This window comes from Ascaphus truei, chromosome 3 (genome assembly GCF_040206685.1).
Source record: "Ascaphus truei isolate aAscTru1 chromosome 3, aAscTru1.hap1, whole genome shotgun sequence".
Taxonomy (NCBI): Eukaryota; Metazoa; Chordata; class Amphibia; order Anura; family Ascaphidae; genus Ascaphus; species Ascaphus truei.
In genome coordinates, this window is record NC_134485.1 from 348,160,761 (window position 1) to 348,182,224 (window position 21,464).

The window sequence follows — 21,464 nt, forward strand, 5'->3', positions numbered from 1 at the left end:
TCTTCACTGTACATGGCGAATGTGTCCAAGAGTGGTTTGTAAGTGTTTTTTTTTTTTTTACACGTATTTTTGGCAACATTCAAAGTGGTGAAAATTAGCAATATTTTCACAAAAAAAAAACCCACTTGAGAATTGTAGTTTCGCCAGACCCTCTAATTGGGCTTCTGCAGGAGAGGGCAAGAGCGCATCCCATTTGTTTCGAGAGGTATATAATTCAATGGGTACACTCGACTACTCATTCTACATCAGAGATACTTGGGGAAATATGCTAATTTAAATCATTTGTATATTACAATTTGCTTATTTCCCAGGTAACGTCACGTTGTATAGATGAGTGTTTTGGGAGGTATAGAAAGTCAATGATTACACTCTATTAAATAAGTAGCATCTCTCCCATGGCCACACTTTTTTTTTTTTGCACATCTGGAAAATGGCACATTTCACCTGGGTTTGCTTCTTTGCTGTAAAGTTTCACACTGCTCTCGTTCTGACCCATGCAAAGGACCACTCCACACCAGAGGTAGCTGTAGAAATTTGTAGCTCACACAAAAGTATGCAGTGGGGTAAAAGCATTTTATTACAAATTCATTTTTACATAGGAGAAACATTTATTTCTGTAAAATATATTTTAACAAGCTTGCCCAGAAAAAAATATGTATATTTCAGATATAATTGCCCTAATAAAAGCGCAATTGCTTCTGGCAAATTTGTGTGTATGTATATATTACATATGCTACATATATATTATATATAGTAAATATATTTATTTATAGAAAACACAGAGAATTTTTTGGCACAAAAATAAAATATATGTTCTGCTTCTGAACGCTTGGAATAAAGCTTTGGGTTTCCTTGTTCCTAAGAGTTTACTTTTAATATTTTTCTTTTTCTATCAGCCACCCAGAACGGATTCTCTGTCACATCACTGAGCTATCAGAATATAGGGATGTAACATTGAGTGCAATAATAATGGTGCACTTCAGAGAACAAATTGCTTATATTGTAAGCTTCTTGGGACAAGACGCCGTGTTTTTTTTGTGTATTAGTATTTTTTTTATACTTAGTTAAATTTGTTTTAGAATTTTAGTCTTATCTCATTTGTACTGCACCATGGTATATGTTGCCACCATACATATAAATTCTAACCATGTTTAGAGATGCTGTTTGTCACACACACACAAATGTATAAAACTGATTTCTTTAGTTGAATAAATCTTAGCTGCAAAATTCAGTTTTCAAAAATACCACAAGAATGATTATCACAGCATATTTGGAATATCTGCAGCATTTGTTCTCTTATCTGACAGGCTGTAGATATCCTTTATATTTATGCTAGTGTTTGTTGCCATATTTTGGGCCTTAATCCTGAAATGCTGATAACCCTGATTTATAATATGGAGTGAATGTGGAAAATGCTGTAGTTGAAAATGGTAGGCCTATATGACTGTGTTTTCACTTTGCAACTCCAATAGAACTAGATCAGTACATTGAACAGGTACGTGATACCTACGTGGCATTAATAGTTTTTGTACAGTGAATCCCTGCTCCAAATAAATAATGTAGGCGTTTGAGGTATACAAAATGTCAATTGGTTCTTAAAACAGGTCCATCTTCAGAGGTTTCTAACTGAAAAATGTTTTTATATGATGGTGTATACGGAACAATTTGACGGAGAGAAGGCTTACTTGTATTTAGTTTACAACCGAATGCTTTTGGTGTCTGACATACAGGGGGGGGAAAGTGACTGGATCATACCGCTCCTTAATAACACGCACAAGACCACTACAGCTGTCAAATGTTAGAATCTGATCTATAACTGCTTTAATGTTCACTAGCTGTGGCTGCAGAGTCAGATTTCCCAGCAACTGACTCGCATCATTAGTAGAATGTTACTCGTGGCATGTGTCGGAGAAGCCAGAACTTGACAAATAGACATGTCATAGTGACTAGATAAGCAATGTATGGATGAAACCTTTGCTGTTCAGCAGTAAGTGGTAGAACACTGTGTTCTTACCACGTCATAGAACTTTGGGAACTAAGGAAGAACAATTAAATTGGAGGGTGTGACATGTTCTCATAAGTTCCTCACCTCTTCCCGCTCCAGAGTGAATATGAGCACAGGGCCAGGCTCATTCTAACTTTACCACCACAGGTGCCTCACAAATGGCACACAACAGCAGTGTGCCCCTAGTATCCTTGGCTCATCATTTAATTTCAATGTGTTTCCTAATTTCAGATACCTGCATGTCCTTTCTTTTATGGCAGTAATGTCCCATAATGTGGGTCAGATTTCTCAGTACAAGACTTGCATGAAGTGATTTATAGAAAAAATAAAGGTCGATACAGTAAAAGTAGTTTTCTTCAGGAGAATAGCAGGTGTGTGTGTGTGTGCATAAATGGGGAGGGCAATAGCAATTTAAATGGGCAACTTGTTCGAGGTAACTGAACAGAGCAGGGACTGGTGGGAAAAACAAGACCGCTTATATCAGAAAAATACAAAGCTTATGAATAACAAAGAAGTTGGGATTTGTATAAAAGCAATCATTTCTCCGACCTTGCAACGTAATGCTGTGCTCTTGTATGTGATAATATGCAAACAATGTCTCATTGTACTGCCGTGTTTACACGATTTTTTACCGCCAGTGTCCTCTTTAGTGTCCCTATATTACATTTACTATAAAGCTGTATCGATATTGCTTGTATGCTGGTAAAACAAAGAGAACCAGGTCCCTGCACAATGTATGGTGGTATTGGATATAATTACTAGGATCAATAAAATCTAACGGTTCTGTTTCAATCCATTTGCTGCGATCGGGAGCAGCAATGCAGTGTTTTACCTCATTTTTACAGCAAAGGGATCAGAAAGAGCATAGCTGTAGTTAAATCAGTCACCTGCTCACCATCTGTCACGAAGCTAAATGGTCCATATTGCTCGTGACAGCTGCTGTTCTTTTAGAGTAAGCAATGAACAGAAGAGCATTTTCCCATTTCTATGTGTTGGATGTTCGTGCAGGACATGCCCTCTTGTGGCATAACAGGAATTTGTCCTGATCTACTATAACTATTACAGATCCAATGTGTTACCATATAAAATGTTCAAGCAATGTGAGCTGCTGCGACTAGAGGCCGCAGCCTTGCAGGGTAAAAGCTAAGTTAATAAAGATATAAAAAAATAAATTCTGTATTTGAAAAATACAGCATAACTTTCGTCATGGCACTAATAGCACACGTTTAAAAGTAGAAAATGTTCCTATTGTCTTTTAGGAAACTTTAGAATAATTGGCAGGAAAAGGGGTCTATAGTGCACTGCTTGTTGGGTGAAAGTTAGGGAAATATATAACCCCCTCTCCTTGTGATCTTGCCGCATTGCATTATGGTAGTGTATTACCAGAAACTACCAGTTACCCAACAGGCCTCATAGGCTAGAGAACTGTAAGCTGCAGAGCATCACTATGCATGAAAGACTGCTTAATTGTGGTACTCTCCAACCTACAGCAATAAACGGGAGGAGAGGTCTTCCTCTCAATGGTGGATTTCCCTATTGTTTTCGGACAAGAGAAATCATTACGAGAGGCACGAGAAGCGTCAGCAACTTGGAATCGTTCTGTTAGACCCCAATACTGTACTGTGCTGTGCTGCAAGCGTATTAATGTTTAGGAGAGGAGCTACCCGACAAGTAAAGTACTATTTAAACTTTTCTAAAATAGTTTGGGGAATTTCGCAGCGATCTTCATTAGTTGGTTTCCCTTCTAGATGGAGAGGCAGAGTCGCCGCCTCCGTAAATGAGGCATAGCGCACACAGATTCATTAAACCACTCATTTCCGAGTTAGGGAGACCTGTATTGTTCTGTTAGCTACGCCACTGAATGGCTTTCCCTCACATACTTTATAATTGCATAATGAGAGCCCTGTGGACCTTTCCATCTAATGCCACCACACAGCCATGTCTCTTTTTTTTACTCCTTTGCCAGTCAGTCCCTCCAACCCATGTTCCCCTGTCCTTTATCTCCTCTGTGTGCCCAGCATGACTTTGGTGACAAAGTTGACAATGGCGGATGCTGGCTGCTCTGGGTCCAGTTCTGCGAAGAGGTGGCACACGTTCTCTGCTGTGCTTCCCGCCTTCCGAGCCACGAAACCGAACACCCTGCGAAGACCAAGGTGATTAATCACTACACCCCATGGCTAAACAATGCTCTGTTATTCCCATCTGACAAGAAGTATGCAATCCCCTGCTCCTCTATTCCCTTTCCTGCTACAGACCTAAAAGGTGACTACACCCAAATAATTGGGGAAAAAAGTAATCCGCATATTTTGCATATTTTCATGTAAGGTAATAACTGTGTAAATAATAAAATCAACAAAAGGCAAAACATCAATAAACTAAGATAAATATTTCCAAGTAATGGGTTTTCGATGTGCTGCCATTAAATGTATGCAGCTCTGCTGTTCTACTGTCCCCTCCTGTGACTGATGGCGTTACCTGTGAAAGGAACTATTTGGTAACAGCAGGAATGGGGGTTTGAAACCAGTGTGATTTTCATCTAATAAAATGTACTATTATACTTACCATAACTTATATAAGGTGTGGTTGAAACCTATCCCAGTTTCACGTTGCATAGCCAGTATAACCAGCCTCACACTGATGAGACCCAAAAGGTCGAAACAGCTGTCTGTGAGTAGGTTTGCTGGCTGTGCAATTTAACCCAGGCTGCTGAAAAGTGGTTTAATGTGGCAGAGATAAGCTTGTAGGGGTTTCTGTTAAAATGAATTTGAAGCAAAAGGTGACACTGTACTCATTTGCATGTCAATTCCCCGAATTCCTGGCTGCAGATGGACACACTGTATGCTAAGAGATAATGATGATAGGCAGGGTTGCAGACCTGTCCAAGACATGTGAATGTGCTCACACGTGATATTTTTATTTGCTGTAATCTAAAAAAATTTAAATGTGTTCTCTGCGTCCTTAGGCCGCGCGTATAGTGCCCGTGATGGCAACGTCACCCGTCGCCACCCACGAAAGTTGAATTTCGCTTTGCAGCGATGTCACTAGCGACCTGGCCATTGATTGGTTCATAGGCTGTCACATGTGGCGACAGCTTCTGAAAAATCAAATTTGACCCGCGACCAAATTTTTGGTTGCGACGTCGCTCGCGTCGCGCTTACTATAAGCGCTTGCAACGGCGACAATGCATTTGTTTTGGTGCGACGTCGCATCGCCATCGCCAGGCACTATAAGTGCAGCCTTAGCAATGATGTATCCCCAGTGCTGCTAGATCATTTAGTTGCATTGCATCTTGCTTTCATCTGGGAAGAGTTTGAGGTTATATAAAATTAGAAGAAAAAAAGATGGCGCAAAAAGCGCTTAAGCTAAATAAACAACATTTGTGAAGTATAGCGATTGATTAAATCAAAAACACACAGAAACTTCATTCATATGAGGTAAGGCCGTCCGACATCAAATCTGACCTAACAAGGTAAAAGCACAATACAAATAATAAATACGAACCGGCGCCTTAAGGTAAGTCCATAGAAATGTCCAATGGGCTTCCACATGGAGGAATAAACTGGAATAGGAAGTTCAATCCTGCACCTCCAAACCGACTCGATGAATCCGTAAAGATGCGTCCTGTGATATGTGGGGTTTAAGCACAAAAGAAAATCATAGTGTGTTCTGCTGACAAAATACAATTAACATGCAAACTCACCACATACAAGACAAAAACAACAAAACAACACACCTAACAAGAAACTACAAATGAACATGTAAACGAAAACGTACAAGGCTGGAACAGTTAAGATCATTTATTTTTAAAAAAATTAAAAGGCAATAAAAATGCCAGAATTAGAAATAGCGTGATGCAGCTGGTCTGGTTGGAAAAAACAGAATCCTAATCACAAGAAATACAGAGTAATCCGGCAAATAGAACTGAAGCAGGAAGATGCTGGCTTTCTTCTCCATTTGCAGGGGGACATCTGCAGATGCACTCCAATGCTGTCCGCACACTCCTGGAGCCGGTGCTCCGGTACAGGGGGCGGACGTCAGGGAGAGAAGCCTCTTGCTGCAGTAAAATACCGAGCCCAATACGCTGCCCTCGCTCCTTCCTTCAATTAGCTGTGAACTTTGACCCTACGCGTTTCGTGCGCTTGCCCGTCACTTTATATGGAGATTATGGCAGTCACCTATGAGTAATAATATTCATGGGTTTTTATTCCTGTCCATCCCATTTTTGGGTTTAGGACTGCAATATGTCTATATTGATTGTAAGTCTGCTATGGTTGTTATTCTGTGTACTGCTGTATTTTATTGTCCATTGTGTATGTTTTAGTGTTATTTTATTATAGGCTGTTCACGTGTTAGCGGTGTTTGGCCAGTTCTTTGGACCAATCACAGTGATCGCGTGGGTATAATTAGCATGTTGCTTCTAACACTGCCATAATCCCCTGAGGAAGTGACTTGCAAGCGCACGAAACGCGTAGGGTCAAAGTTCACAGCTAATTGAAGGAAGGAGCGAGGGCAGCGTATCAGGCTCGGTACTTTACTACAACAAGCAGCAAGAGGCTTCTGTCCCTGACGTCCGCCCCCTGTACCGGAGCACCGGCTCCAGGAGTGTGCGGACAGCATTGGAGTGCATTTGCAGATGTCCCCCCGCATACGGAGAAGAAAGCCAGCATCTTCCTGCTTCAGTTCTATGTGCCTGTATTTCTTGTGAGTAGGATTCTGGTTTTTCCAACCAGACCAGCTGCATCACGCTATTTCCAATTGTAGCATTTTTATTGCCTTTTAAATGTTTTTAATTAGCTTAACTGTTCCAGCCTTGTACGTTTTCGTTTACATGTTCGTTTGTAGTGTTTTGTTTTGTTGTTTTTGTCTTGTATGTGGCGAGTTTGCATGTTAATTGTATTTTGTCAGCAGAACACACTATGATTTTCTTTTGTGCTTAAACCCCACATATCACGGGACGCATCTCCACGGATTCATCGAGTCGGTTTGGAGGTGCAGGATTGAACTTCCAATTCCAGTTTATTCCTCCATTTGGAAGCCCATTGGACATTTCTATGGACTTACCTTAAGGCGCCGGTTCGTATTTATTATTTGTATTAGGTTATATAAAATGACATTGATGTAATTGGATCTTTGATATGATGGAATGCCTAACTTCAATATAATTTATATATATATATATATATATATATATATACATACAGTGTTCAACAAATCTATACATTTGCTCGCCCCGGGCGAGTGGATTTAACCCCCGGGCGAGTAAATATTGGGCCAAGCAGCACACGTTTGGTACTAGGTGGCGAGTAGATTTTTTGGTGATTTGTCAACCACTGTGTGTGTGTGTGTGTATATGTATATATATGTATATATATATATATATATGTATATATATATATATATATATGTATATATATGTGTATATATATATACATACACACATATACACTTCACATTTTAGGTGGGAGCCTATACTTTGCCCACTGAGACCTTAACCTGACAGATAGCGACCCTGTATCAATCCTTTTTCTGCTAGTAATGATGGTTAAAACACTGCTTCATTGTAGACTTTTGGCTCAACAGATCTACGAGCCTTCCTAATTACTATCTTCCTGCTCGAGATCTACAGAGCAACACTCCATATTTATCTTCCCTGCCAGAAACGTACTAATCAGTGGGGTTTGAACCCTCTCCTCCGGCACCCCAGCAAAGCCATGTTCTGGGGATAACCAAACACTACTCCATTTGTGTGTTTGTTCATTCCTTGACTGTTGGTAAAATCTGGTGTGTCTAGGGTTCCCTGAGGAGGCCTGAAAACCAAGTTAATATAGACCGTTGTTCTATCACCCCTCTCCCGAGTGAAAAGTGTGGCAGGTGTAACCGAATTAAACAGTTCCCTGGCTACAAGACACACCCCATTATCGAATTCCTTGACATCTCCGCTGCACCCCGAAGCACAGCTTCCCTGCTGCGGGTCACCACTCCATCAAATGTTTCCCATTCAATAGTTTCTAAATTGAACATTCTAATTTGGAGAGCTTGAATCTGATCCCTGGCATGACAATGGGGGAACAACAAAAGCAAGGTGACCTTAAAACTTGACATACTTTGAAGTTGTCCTGTCTGGATTGGTCCACCTGCAAAGAAACAAGACCATGATAAGAGGGGAAAGTGGCATTACTCAGATATGGGGCACTGGGATCAAAGTGCTTACGCTGCAGGGGAAATGGTACAAGACTGGCTATGGTGGTATAAAAGTGCTGAGCTGATGGAAAGTGATACTAGACGCTTCGTTTTTACTGGGGGGAGCAGTGTAATACTGTTAACTGCAGCAGGTAAGTGTAATCGTGCTGGTACCTGCGATCCTGCGGGTCAGCACTGCAGAACGTCACACTAGAGACAGGATAATGACGTCTGAAGAACAATCTGTAACGCATGCAAAAACATTATATAATGACACGCAGTCTTAACCGCATTGTGCTGGAAAGCCAGCCCTGATGTCACTGCATCTTGCACATACCTTCGCTGGCTGTCTGTCAGTGTGATGCCCTGGTCAGACACCTTGAAGTGGACCATAGTTGCAATGGACCTGGGGGGAGTCAGGATGGCACTGGATGCTTTGGAAATAGCCTGGGGGCCAGTCAGAGATTCTGTGTCCACAGAGCCAAGGTACAGCACACTGCAGGCTGAAGAAAGACACATGGACATAAAGAAACGGACTGACACATACAGTACATGCAAAAAAGTACCCCTTCTCAGCATGGCAACTGAAGAGCAGAACTCCATTAATACCATTATTCTGGATGATGTCCACCTCATGACTGTATTACTGTATTCTTCACACACACATGAAGAACATCTCTCCATTAACCCCATTCACCCTGGGGAACTGGGGGAGCATCAATCCATATTTTACAGAGATTTTCTTTATAAGGGCTCGGCCCCCCAACTGTCCCACCTATAATGCAACTATATTACCACAATATGCATCTTTTTTTCTCCAGTATATGTTTCTATCTCTATCTGACTCCACTTCCTACCCCGTGCTGGGGTCTACTTGTTTCCTTTAAAGCACCACTTTCCATCTCTGCTGTGATCTCTCTAGGTAGTTGCACTTCCACTTTAATCCCTGTTCATTTGGAACTCTCTGTCTGTCTATCACTGATCACCTGGCTCCCTCCCCACCTCTCTATGGAATGACCTACATCCCACGACTCCTTTGCCCTCACTGGCACCTACCTGCTCCCTCCCGAAGTAAGTCCGCCGCTGTGCTCATGTTCGTGGGGACCGAAACCTCAGAACTCTGCTCAGTCAGATCTGTGTAAATGAGAGAAGATTAATGGGGATGAAAGAGGTTACATGGGAAGTGGGATGGACGTAGATTTTTAGGCCCCATAGTTGACAGAGTAGTGAATAGGTGGGAAGGGCTAGACAAGTAAAAGAATAAATGGTACAATTTGCAAACTTTAGTCTTTGGCCTCAAATTTCTAAAACTCTCAAGTTATGTGCCGTCTATTCATTTATGGTATAAAGAGAGTATGGCATATTGTTGCCATAGAAAAACTTACATCGTTAAATAAAGAAAAACCACAGAACTATTTTGAGATAAGGGAACACTTTTTCAATTACACTCAACGTCATCACAGCCACTTTTTCAAGCCAATAACCCTTGAAAATATGTTTCGAACAAATACTCTTCTCAATGATTTCTTCCTTCTACCAAATTCCCTTTTTTCACTTCTACCTTTACAAATGATAGGAGTATGTTTAAGGTACATTGAAATATTGTATGATATGCTATTAATGGAGACGATGTACAAACAGATGTATACCTTTATCACGTAAAACAATACAAATTCTAAGTTACAAAACAAGTAGACTAGATGGATGTTATCTGGGGAGAAGGAAAGTGAATAGTTGAAATTGGTGAGAAGATGGCAAGGAGAATAGATGTTGAAGGAGAAGCATTGATACAACGTGTGGGTAGATAGGAGAATGGTGTATACAGACACTAGACAGAAAGATGTAAACCATACATATAGAAGAGCAGTGGATGGATTGATGGGAGCAGGTCAAATTATGGTAGATAAGAAACATTATGGGTAAATCCGTAAGAACTGAACAGACAAAGGGTCTCTAGTTTTGCAGCAGGGAGACTTTAGTAAATAACCCACTTATGGGTGAATTGAATGGAGGGGAGTGAATGAGTGGGAGAGTTGGGATGGGATGAATGAAAATGAAGGCAATGAATAGACACGAAGGCATTTGATAGATGTGAGAATTGATGTAAGAGGCATTGACTTACCCCGGCAGGGAATATGCAGTCTGCATGGCAGAGACAGGGGAGTGACCGAGTGCTGAGACACCAGGGCTGAAAGGCTACCTAAAAACAAACAGCAACACTCACCATTTACTACCTATGATTTAACTTTGACAGCTCTGAACCTGTATACACAGTTACACAGTCACACACAGTCACACAGTCACACAGTCACACAGTCACACAGTCACACAGTCACACACGGTTGAAAAAAGTAATGCGTCCACAAAGTTCAACCTATGCTAAATTTAGACAACAGATACTTTATCCCAGGGGTGCGCAAATTTACCGACATGCGCCCCCCCCTCCCCGCACGGCTCCGATGCCGTGGGGTCATATGCCGTGCCATCCCGTTGCCATGGCAACGGGATGTCACATGACCCTGCGGCGTCATTTGACGCCGGTTGGCATGGAGACGCGTCGCTGGAATTCCAGGTAAGTGAAAAATTACAGAGGCCTTGCGCTATCCCCAACATTTGTTTTAAATGCCTTCTGGGAAGCGCGGGGGCCTCTGAAACAGCTGCGCCCCCCCCAAAAAAAATCTCACCCCCCCACTTTGCACACTACTGCTTTATCCTATAGTTAAGTAATAATCCCTGAAGAACAGGGCATTATTGGCCAGTAATGCCCTGTTCTGAGGGGATTATTACTATTATAGGCTAAATGTAGGCTTATTTTTAATTTTTTTACATTTTTCATAAAAAAAGATACATTTTTGTAGTCATATTGATTTTTATCAGCATGATTGTCTACATTCTTATGCTTTTACTGCAAGTTTATTAAAAGTAAATTGTACATATACACAGATCCCTCCCCCCCCCCCACACACACACTGCAGCCCCCCTCTATACACACAAACACACTCTGCAACCCCCCTATATACACAAACACACACCCTGCAGTCCCCCCTACACACTGTGCAGCCCCCCTACTCTACACCCACAAAACACACTGCAGCCCTCCTCCACCCTGCACACTCACAAAACACACACACAACACACAGCAGCCCCCCCTCTACGCCCACAAAACACACTGCAGACACACACACACTAACAAAACAGACGGCTGCCCCCTCTACATCCATAAAACACACACCAGCAGCCCCCCTCTATACCCACTGCAGCCCCCATGTAAACACACACACTGCAGACACACACAAACACAAAACACTCTGCATCCCTCCTCCACCCACAAAACACACACTGCAGAGACACACAAATCAACAAAACAGACTCTGCCACCTCTACATCCACAAAACACACACCAGCAGCCCCCTCTCTTCACCCACTGCAGCCCCCTTTAAACACACACACTGCAGACACACACACAAAACACTCTGCACCCCTCCTCCACCCACAAAACACACACTGAAGCCCCCCTCTACAAGAACAACCCCCCCCCCCCCTGCACCCGACCCCCGCTTGCTGCCCGGGTGGGATGTAGGCTGGGGGGGTCCCTGCGGCTGCTGCCCAGGGCTGGAGGACAAGGTAGGCACTTCCCCTCCGTCCCACGCTCCTTTTGCACCCGCGCGGGCAGGGTAATAGGAGCGGGGAAGAAGGGAAGGCTGGCAGCTCTGACTCCCATCCCCACAACTGCAGCCTGGGCGGGAGGTAGAGGGGGGGAGGCGCGCGCACGCGCGGCTGGCAAAGTTCCCCGGCCACGTTTCCCATCAGGGAGGTTAGTGTGGCCATGCGCCTGTCCGGCTGACCGCCGATCCCCCTTCTGGCCCCGATCCCTCCCTTCCAATGAATACCCACCCAGTCACCCACCCAGTGAGTGTATCTGAGTGTGTGTCTGTGAGTGAGTGAGTGTGTCTGTGAGTGAGTGTGTCTGTGAGTGAGTGAGTGTGTCTGTGAGTGAGTGAGTGTGTCTGTGAGTGAGTGAGTGAGTGTGTCTGTGAGTGAGTGAGTGTGTCTGTGAGTGAGTGAGTGTCTGTGAGTGAGTGTGTCTGTGAGTGTCTGTGAGTGTCTGTGTGGGGGCGGGACTAGGGCGGGGCTAGGTGGCGAGTAGATTTTTTTTGTTCGAAGAGTAGATTTTTGGGTGATTTGCCGACCACTGTATATATATATATATATATATTTAAATATGGTAATTTAAAATATGTACATACTGTAGTGCCGACGAGTATTCTAAAACAAATCTGGGGCAATCACCAACAAGACACAGGTACATGCTGGGTACATGCTGCATACTTTTGAGTGACACTTCTGCAGACAGTCTAATGGCCCATCGGATTAACAGCGGGGGTCCCTGGCAGTCCCATTCAAACTGAATGGGACTGCCAGGGAGCCCTGCTGTGTTAATCCGATGGGCCATTAGTGTCTGCAGAAATGTCACTGAAATGTTGCAGCATGTACCTGGGTCTTGCTGGTGATAGCCCCAGATTTTCATAGGCAAGTTTAAGGCAAGTTTTAGAATACTCGTCAGCGCACCTGTAGTATGCCTCACAAACTAGTATTTGTACTTCTCTGGAAAATACAAACTGTATTTGGTACATATGGGCCTGGCTTATCCACTGAGGTCTAAATGATAACCAACACCCACAGCGACCCCTCTGGACCACAGAAACCATCAATCCACAGAGCCCTGCCTGAGGTACAGGAGATCTGACTGACCCACAGAGCCCTGCCTGAAGTACAGGAGATCAGACTGACCCACAGATCCCTGCCTGAGGTACAGGAGATCAGACTGACCCACAGAGCCCTGCCTGAAGTACAGGAGATCAGACTGACCCACAGAGCCCTGCCTGAGGTACAGGAGATCTGACTGACCCACAGAGCCCTGCCTGAAGTACAGGAGATCAGACTGACCCACAGATCCCTGCCTGAGGTACAGGAGATCAGACTGACCCACAGAGCCCTGTCTGAAGTACAGGAGATCAGACTGACCCACAAAGCCCTGCCTGAAGTACAGGAGATCAGACTGACCCACAGAGCCCTGCCTGAAGTACAGGAGATCAGACTGACCCACAGAGCCCTGCCTGAAGTACAGGAGATCAGACTGACCCACAGAGCCCTGCCTGAAGTACAGGAGATCAGACAGACCCACAGAGCCCTGCCTGAAGTACAGGAGATCAAATCGACCCAAATAGCATTGACTGACCCACAGAGCCCTGACTGAAGAACAAGAGACCAGACTGACCCACAGACATTGCTGAGCAACATGAGACCAGATTGAAGACTTAACCAATCTACAACCACATGGTTGACCCATGGAGAAAGGAATGGGGCACAGAGACCTGTCTGATCCACTGAGATAAATCAGAATGGAAGCAGGGCACTACGGATTTCTGCAAAACGATTTATTCAGCCAGCTATTCAGTTATGGCTGAATAAATAGTTTTGCAGAAATCCGTAGTGCCCTGTTTCCTTTCTGGTTTGCTGATTCTAGCGTTTTGACAGGGATTCCCTGAACCAGTTGCTCCGGTCACTATATCGATAATTACCTTTTTGGTATGCAGCATACATCTGTTTTATTGTGATCCACTGAGATGACACAATTCATTTCCATACCCGAACAGATGTGCTTGGATCACAGAGAAATTATATGCCCATAAAGACATTTCAGACGTACTAAAACCTGACTGACACACTGAGGTTCATTCTCTCATTATATATAATAAAATTAATTAATAAAATTCAGTAGAGGTTGAGTGCTGAAAGCAGGGACTTTTCACATTTGTACATGACACACTGAGACCTAAGAGGCCATGCCTGACTCATCAAGGCCTGCCACAAAGCAGAGTTAACAGGATGCTTTCCAGGTACAACTCACCAAAGTGGGGTTCAACAGGGGAGCCTTTGATTTTCACTCCTTTGGGTCCGGTCTCAATGAGAAAGTGACGAACCAGCTGCTCTGCAGGATCCCCTGTGGCAAAAAGAAGAGGTAAATTATGACCACAGCTTAGATCCTCCCCTAATCTCTGCCATCACCTTTTCCCCCAAGGTTACCTTTGCATGTCTGTGATATGATGCTGGGGGGAGGGCAGGATACTTTTAATGCCAAACCGTACGCGCCACGAAAGGAGTTACTGTCCCGAATCAGAAAGGAGCCCGGTTCTGCACTTCTCAAAAGGGCGATAGCTGAGAGTGAAAATGAGAGAGAAGAGGGAATTAGTAAATAAGGAGGAAGACAGAAATGAGAAGATAGAAACGAGGAAGAAAGAAAGAGAAATAAGAGAAGACAAGGTGTTGTAAAGACAGGCATGCTTCAATTACATGCATGTTGACAGCCCCTACTTGGTCTGACTGACCCCTGACCAACAATATGGGGTATAGTTATGAAAGTCTTGAGTATGGAGAACTGGAACAGAACTACAGTAGGGCAAAAAAAAATTTTCCCCACATTAAATGGGATTCTGTTGCTTTAATTAATCTGGTGCTGTTTTTCACAGCAATTTTGCAACAGATAAATAGGGGGTTATTTGCTGAGGTCTCCCAGGTGCCAAACTGGGTAACAATAACTGCAAAGACCAGCAAAACATGTATGAAATAAATGCTAACTCATCAAACACTAACTGATCCACAGAGCAAAGACACACCCATTGAGCCCTGACTGACCCACAGAGTATTGCGTTGACTCAGAATTCTTACAATGAGTGTGTTGACCGAGTCACGGTGGTCTCTCAGATTCACTCAGCACTCTCTGATCTATCAACTGGCCCTTCTTGGTCAACAGACTGCGATCTGCAGTCCCCTGACTTTCCCGCACCGCTGGCCCGCTCTGCCCCTCTCATTACCTTGCTCTCGGGAGATGCTTGGTTTATACCAGAACTTGGAGGAATCCTGCAAGAAATTCCCCATCTGAGGAGGATCCTGCAGCACACCTGAGTAGAGATATATGGGAGGAAAGGTCAGTCTCTGGGATCAACCCATTGGCTACGCAAAGCGTTACAGTCACCACTGATAGCCAAGGGGCTTAGAACGGTCTAACAAACAATAAATAAAGATCCTATATGAAAACCCATGATAACTAATTACGCTAAGTATCAGGTACCAACCTGTGGGTGATGCAGGGGGTTTGTTGATCTCAGAGTGCCCGTTGGGATGTCCCAGATTTCCTGCTCTCTCTCTTCCAGCTCGGGGGTGGAGCTTGTCAGGTAGGCGAGGGGGCTGCACATTTGGGGGGCAGGGGCTGCCCGTGTAGTAGGCGGTGCTGATGGGGAAAGATGGAGTAGGGGAGGGAGGCAGGAGCTCAGACTGATTACCAATTGGCGAGAGCTGGGGGCAGGTTGGCGCTTCTCCTCCTATGCAGGTTATAGATGCAGTGGGCAGGGAAAAGGTGGTGCTTTTCTTTTGAAGGGTGGCAGAGTTCTCAGGCAGAGGAGGTAGGTGGGCGCAGTGGGCAGGTTCTGCCCCCATGGCCACTGAGTATTGAGTAGGAGGAGGAGGAGGAGCAGGTATTGGAGTGGATGCACAAATATTAGGGCCAAATGTGGAGTGACCCCTGGTGGCCTCTAATGATCTCGCCTCAGGGGTAACAGCTAGTTGGGGGGAAACATGAGTGGCATAGGAGGGGGCAACAGACAGCATGACAGAGTTATCTGGAGTAGTTTTGTGGGCAATATCCACCTGAGACAGTGTGAACCCCGACCTGCAATACACAAACAAATTCTATATTCTTCATTGTGTGAATAACACTAGATATATCAGCACTAATATGTACCAGACATTATACCACTATTAGCTTATTACTAATAGTCTTTCACAACACTGATAAGAAGAGGTTACAGTCCTACAAGTATACAATCTGTACTCTTCTTTTGTACCCCAGTGTTAGCTATAAATATGTAGTTAAATGTAATAATTTATATCATCAGCTCTGTATACTTATCATATATTCATTTATTTAATTCATATGTAGCCCCTGCTACAAATGTGTGCATACTGTGAACAATGCAGAGTTGGTCTGCTCCACCTATCACAAGTTGAGATTGGGAGATGCTGTCCCTGATCTGCCTGGCAACACGACAAGAGATATGGGATTGGATGGCAGGAAGAACGGATGGAATGTTGGAGCACGCTGGCAGTTTGAATGACAGAGAAAAGTCCAACTGCCATTCTGAGAGTGGGACAGAGAGAGAGACAGCCCGAGTCACAGAAGTGCAAGAGGAGGATCGTATGAGACTGCTAGCCAAGTACAGAGAAAGTGAGACAGCAGCAGAAACACGTCCCCTACACACAGAGAAAGAGAGAGTAGAAGAGAGCAAGAGAGATCCAGATACTTGCTTGGCTGTCAAAGTGCAACAGGATAACAGACAGCCAGGAGACAGTCTTTTCAACTATTGAATATCCTTTTGTGTATTACACACACACACACACACCTCACAAATGTGTCACCCTTCCCAGGCCTGCAACATGACTGTACGCCATTTTGATAAGAGCTCCAACACAGTGCTGGCAATAATATTAGCACCGGTGCTAGTATGAAGGACAATAGCACTGCATCCTAAGTTATTGTTTATGTACTGTATATATATTATTGAGTATTAAGTATAGTGTGTTTTTGTTATCTATTAGAGTAAGGGCTGCTGTGTTAAGGTTGCCCAGGGGCCATAAAGCACCAGTTAATAAATATATATATATATATATATATATATATATATACACACACACAAGTCTTGTCTGGTTTTATTCGAGGGGTCCAATTATGGGGTATTAAGGCAGGACGGACCCGGGCTCCGCCATAGCACATATAGGCTGTGGATGTAGAGGGGTTACACATATAATTCCAGAGCAGTGAAACAATCCCTCCTATTATCAGAGAGATTCGTACAAGATAAACACTTACCTCTCATTAACAGGGTTGGATGTGGGCAACGACTTGTGGTTTTGCACAGATGGACCCTGGTTGCCAATACTTCTGTGTGTTTGCACAGACACATTTTGTGTGTGCATAGCATTGTGTATTTGCACAGAGTTGTATGTCTGTACAGAGGGATTTTGTGTGTGCACAGGGCTGGGTGTTTGCGCAGAGAGATTGTCTGTGCACACAGGGCTGTGTGATTGGATTGATGTGTGCGGAGAGCTGAGGTTCTGTGCAGGTGGACTCTGTGTTTGCACTTTTGGACTCTGTGTGTGCACAGGGCTGTGTGTTTGCACAGGTGGATCAGGTGTGCGCACAAGGTTATGTGTTTGTATAGATGTGCTTTGTGCGTGCACAGGGGTTTGTGAATGCACAGGTGAACTCTGGGTGTGCATGGTTGGGGTCTGTGTGTGCACAGGGCTGTGTGTTTGCACAGGTGGATCAGGTGTGCGCACAAGGTTATGTGTTTGTACAGTGGTGTTTTGTGTGTGCACAGGGCTATGTGCATGCACAGGTGAACTCTGTGACTGTACATGGCTGTATGTTTGTATGGTTGGGCTCTGTGTGTGCACAGGGCCATGTATTTGCACATGTGGATCATGTGTGTGCACAGACCTGTGTGCTTGTACAGTCGGACTCTGTGTATGAACAGAATTGTAAAATTGCCCAGATAGACCCCGTCGGTGTGCAGTGCTGTCTGTTTGCACAGATGGACACTGTGTGGGTGAGGGGTAACATGTGTGCACAAAACTCTGGGTTTGCACAGATTGGCTGTGTGTGTGTGGGGAGGTACTTCTGTGCTCAGGGCTTTGTGGGTACTTAGGGGCATCTGTTTGCACATGTGTGTGTGCAGGATTTGTTGTATGTACTTGGCTATAAGTGTTTGCAGGAGTGCTTGTGTGCAGAGGGCTCTGTGCATGTACTATAGAGTTTGCATGTACAATGGCAGAGGTACTGATTGCAGGCGCTGGCTCTTTGTGCTTCTGTGGCTGGAATGAGGGAGCTGCTCCTTGAGTGACATTGTCCCTGAGCTCTGCAGATAGAAGAGAGAACAAGAACTGTTGTGTTATCACACTCTCTTCTATACCAACATAAGCCACCTGATCACTCATCATGTAGTGTATCGCGCAGCATTAAAGCGGAAACGTGTTTGTATAGAAATACTTTTCTTACGAATTGGCGCCCTCGTTTGTGACCTTGCAACATGTTGTTCCCCTGCACCACAGTCTAGTTCGTCTTTGAAATGCCATTAGCTGCCAGTAATCCCCAGTGAGTAAAACATCTGTAATCATTACATTTTTGTTTTTAATCTTCTTGTTCACGTGTATGTATATGTATCTACATGGCTGCTCCTGAACTGGCTATTTTCCCTGAGCCAGGTCGTCCATTAAAGCAGGGGTGCGCAAACTTTCTGCGCTGCCCCCCACGCTCTCCCCCAGTTTTGCGTCACCCCCCCTTACCTTTAATCTGGCGTCAAATTACGCCGCTGGGTCATGTGACGTTATGTAACCCTGCGGTATCGTTTGACGCCGCGTCGCCGAAGCCAGCTGAATTCAGGTGAGTTACAGAGGCCTCGCGCTGAAGAGTGTGGGACCTCTGTAACCGCCGCACCCCCCCCCCCAAAAAAAAATCTCACGCCCCACAGTTTGTGCACCCCTGCATTAAAGTACCTGACCACTGCCTATAAAAGATTGTAGAGTTTTGGCTATTGGCCAGTGGCTGCTCCATTGTAAAAGATTCTTAGAACAACGCTCTGCTGCCTCTTCTTGGGCCCAGAGCCACAGAGATCCGTTATTAACTTCCCTCCTCTAAAACCCGATATTTCCGGCTCTGGATGGGGAGTAACGCCACCTTTAGGTAAGAGATACTTAACACGAGTCATATTATTTGAAGCGAACAAGAGGCTAACTTCACATGGCGTTAAGCCTATGCTAACGAGATATACAACGGCTGTTGCGTATGCTACATGCAAAAACAACAACATGAACTTTGTGGATAGATTAGCTTTGTAAATATGTGTTAACCTCAGGGAAAATAACGCTGTTAATGATTTTGATAGCGACTTGTTATTAGCACCGAGTTAACAGACCTCTGTGGATCTGAGCCTTGTAGAGAAAGGGTTACAGTCCTGAACATATTCTGATGATTGCTCTGGACATAACAACTTTAATTTAACTTGAGCTCATTTTCCAATGACCCAACATATAATATCTGAACATTATACACCATTCAATTTTCCATTACCGGATTGGTTTCAGCTGGGACCCTTAAAACAGTTTTATACAGCCGTGGCTGCTCCCCTGCATAGTTAACCAGGGTGATGGGTGATAGGAAATGAGATGTCGACGTTACAGATGAAACCATTGTGGCTTATTCATTACACTGCGATAGTGCCATTGACTTTAATGCAAGTTCCCGTGCAATAGTGCTCTGATTGGAACTATCACAGTTTAATAAAGAAACCACATTAATGAGACTTTTGTCTAACGAATGTGACTTCTTTTAAAGGGGCAATCCCACACAAAGCGTTGCCGCATTATTTCAAACATATCCATTTCATTGGCACCCTTAGAAAGACTGAGCCGTACAGTTTTAATGATCTGTTTCTTATGAAAAATGAATACATTCCTAGAAGTGATATACTTTGTAGGCTGCGATACCATTTATTAGATCAACAAGTCAAATTGTACAAGATTTTCTTGTGCATAACATTTTGAGACTGCAGAGGTTTCTTCATCAAATGTCAGATTATATGTAATCCTAATCTTATCTGTTAATTCTTCTGCTATGTTATCGCTTTGCTAATCACAGCAGCAGAGGAGGGGGTGGGGGGGAAAGAACGTGGATTAACAACGTGCCTGTATATTGAAAAGTCAGCACAAAAAAAGATTAGCTAAATAGCGTAATATCACTACAACGCTTTTTGGCTATCACGGAAACAATAAAAGTTTAAAAAAAAAACATTTAAAAATACAGTCCCTTTATTTTAATTGTTTTGTAATGTGCCAACTACCTACATTTAACCACCTATTAAACAGGACACTTTGGTCCTAAATTAGTGAGACTTTACCACGCTCCATCTCAGGGGTGCGCTAAAGTTTTTGTTTGCGCCCCCTGCCTGCTTCCCCCCCCCCTCCCATACCTTTTCTCCATCATTGGTGGCGTCACGAGTTCCTATTTGATCCCACGGTGTGATTTGACTCCGCGCGGTCATAGCGACGTGTCGCCAGAAGCGGACCGGAGAGAAGGTTAGAGACTGATACAGAGGCCTCGCGCGTTCTCTGCATTTTATTTAAATGTTGTGGGGAAGAGCGCGGGGCCTCCGTAAGTGCCCCCCCCAAAAAAAATTGTGCACCCCCAGCTCTAGATAAACATAAAAGGACAGCGCAAACACTGATCTCAATGGTCCCAGAGACTTTTCGCCTGATACACTATGTTGAGTACTGAAGCTTCAATAAGGTGGTCTGATGATGTAGCAGCTAAAATAACATAATGCCATGTCTCAGAAGCAAGAAAAAAAATTAAGTAAACATAATGAAAATAATCCCATTTAGTTTCAGAAGAGGCAAGGAGAGTACTTTAGGTCAGGGGCGCGCAAACTTTCTGTGCTGCGCCCTCCCTGCCTGCCAGCCCCTATGCTCGCGCCCCCCCTCACCCAATATCCAGCGTCAAATGACGCACGTTGCTATGGCGACGCACACGTTACATGACCCTGCGGCGTCAAGATGGACGCGGTGCTGAGGAAAGGTAGGTGAAGTCCGCTGCCCCCAAAAATAATCTTGGGGGGCGCACACCCCTGCTGTAGGTAAGAGAACAGACAGGAAACGTTAATGTTTCCATGGTTGCCAAATGCTTTAAAGGGTCCTATAGTCTTTTTCTAAACACTTTTGTGATGAGACTGTTTGTGGTACCTAGTATGTATGTATATCTTTATTTATATAGCGCTTCACACCATTAATACACATGACATAGTAATATAACACATAAGGGGAATAAGCGCTTGAGACATAAAAGTAACATTAGAAAAAGGAGTCCCTGCCCTGAAGAGCTTACAATCTAATTGGTAAGTAGGAAGGACGTACAGAGACAGCAGGAAGGCGTTCTGGTAAGTGCGTCTGCAAGGGGCCAAGGTCGATGTATGAGGTGTATAGTATCAGCCAAAGAGCTACTCGTATGTTTCGTTCAAGAGGTGTTTTAAGGTGGGTCCTAAGGTGGAAACAGAGGGTGCCAGTCGGATATTGACTGGAAGGGCATTCCAGATGAGTGGGGCAGTCTGTGAGAAAGGTTTTAGGCGGGAGAGGGCTTTAGATACAAAAGAGGTAGACAGAAGACATCCTT

The 21,464-nt window shown here is 44.1% G+C and overlaps 1 protein-coding gene across 3 annotated transcripts in view; it reads right to left on the reverse strand.

Moving 5' to 3' along the window:
- Positions 1-560: 560 nt before the first annotated feature.
- TNS2 (tensin 2) overlaps positions 561-21,464 on the reverse strand; it is a 132,623-nt gene continuing 111,719 nt past the window's right edge. For 2 of the 3 annotated variants that reach the window (XM_075591835.1, XM_075591836.1), the window contains 11 exons: positions 17,112-18,159; positions 15,322-15,914; positions 15,061-15,147; positions 14,273-14,404; positions 14,097-14,189; positions 10,308-10,385; positions 9,242-9,319; positions 8,523-8,688; positions 8,360-8,428; positions 8,110-8,139; positions 561-4,144 (listed from right to left, as the gene is read on the reverse strand). In XM_075591835.1, the coding sequence (XP_075447950.1) occupies positions 4,003-4,144; positions 8,110-8,139; positions 8,360-8,428; positions 8,523-8,688; positions 9,242-9,319; positions 10,308-10,385; positions 14,097-14,189; positions 14,273-14,404; positions 15,061-15,147; positions 15,322-15,914; positions 17,112-18,159 (2,516 nt within the window). In that variant the 3' untranslated portion in view covers positions 561-4,002. The remainder of the gene's footprint in view (positions 4,145-8,109; positions 8,140-8,359; positions 8,429-8,522; positions 8,689-9,241; positions 9,320-10,307; positions 10,386-14,096; positions 14,190-14,272; positions 14,405-15,060; positions 15,148-15,321; positions 15,915-17,111; positions 18,160-21,464) is intronic. The other variant, XM_075591837.1, reaches the window with a different exon arrangement.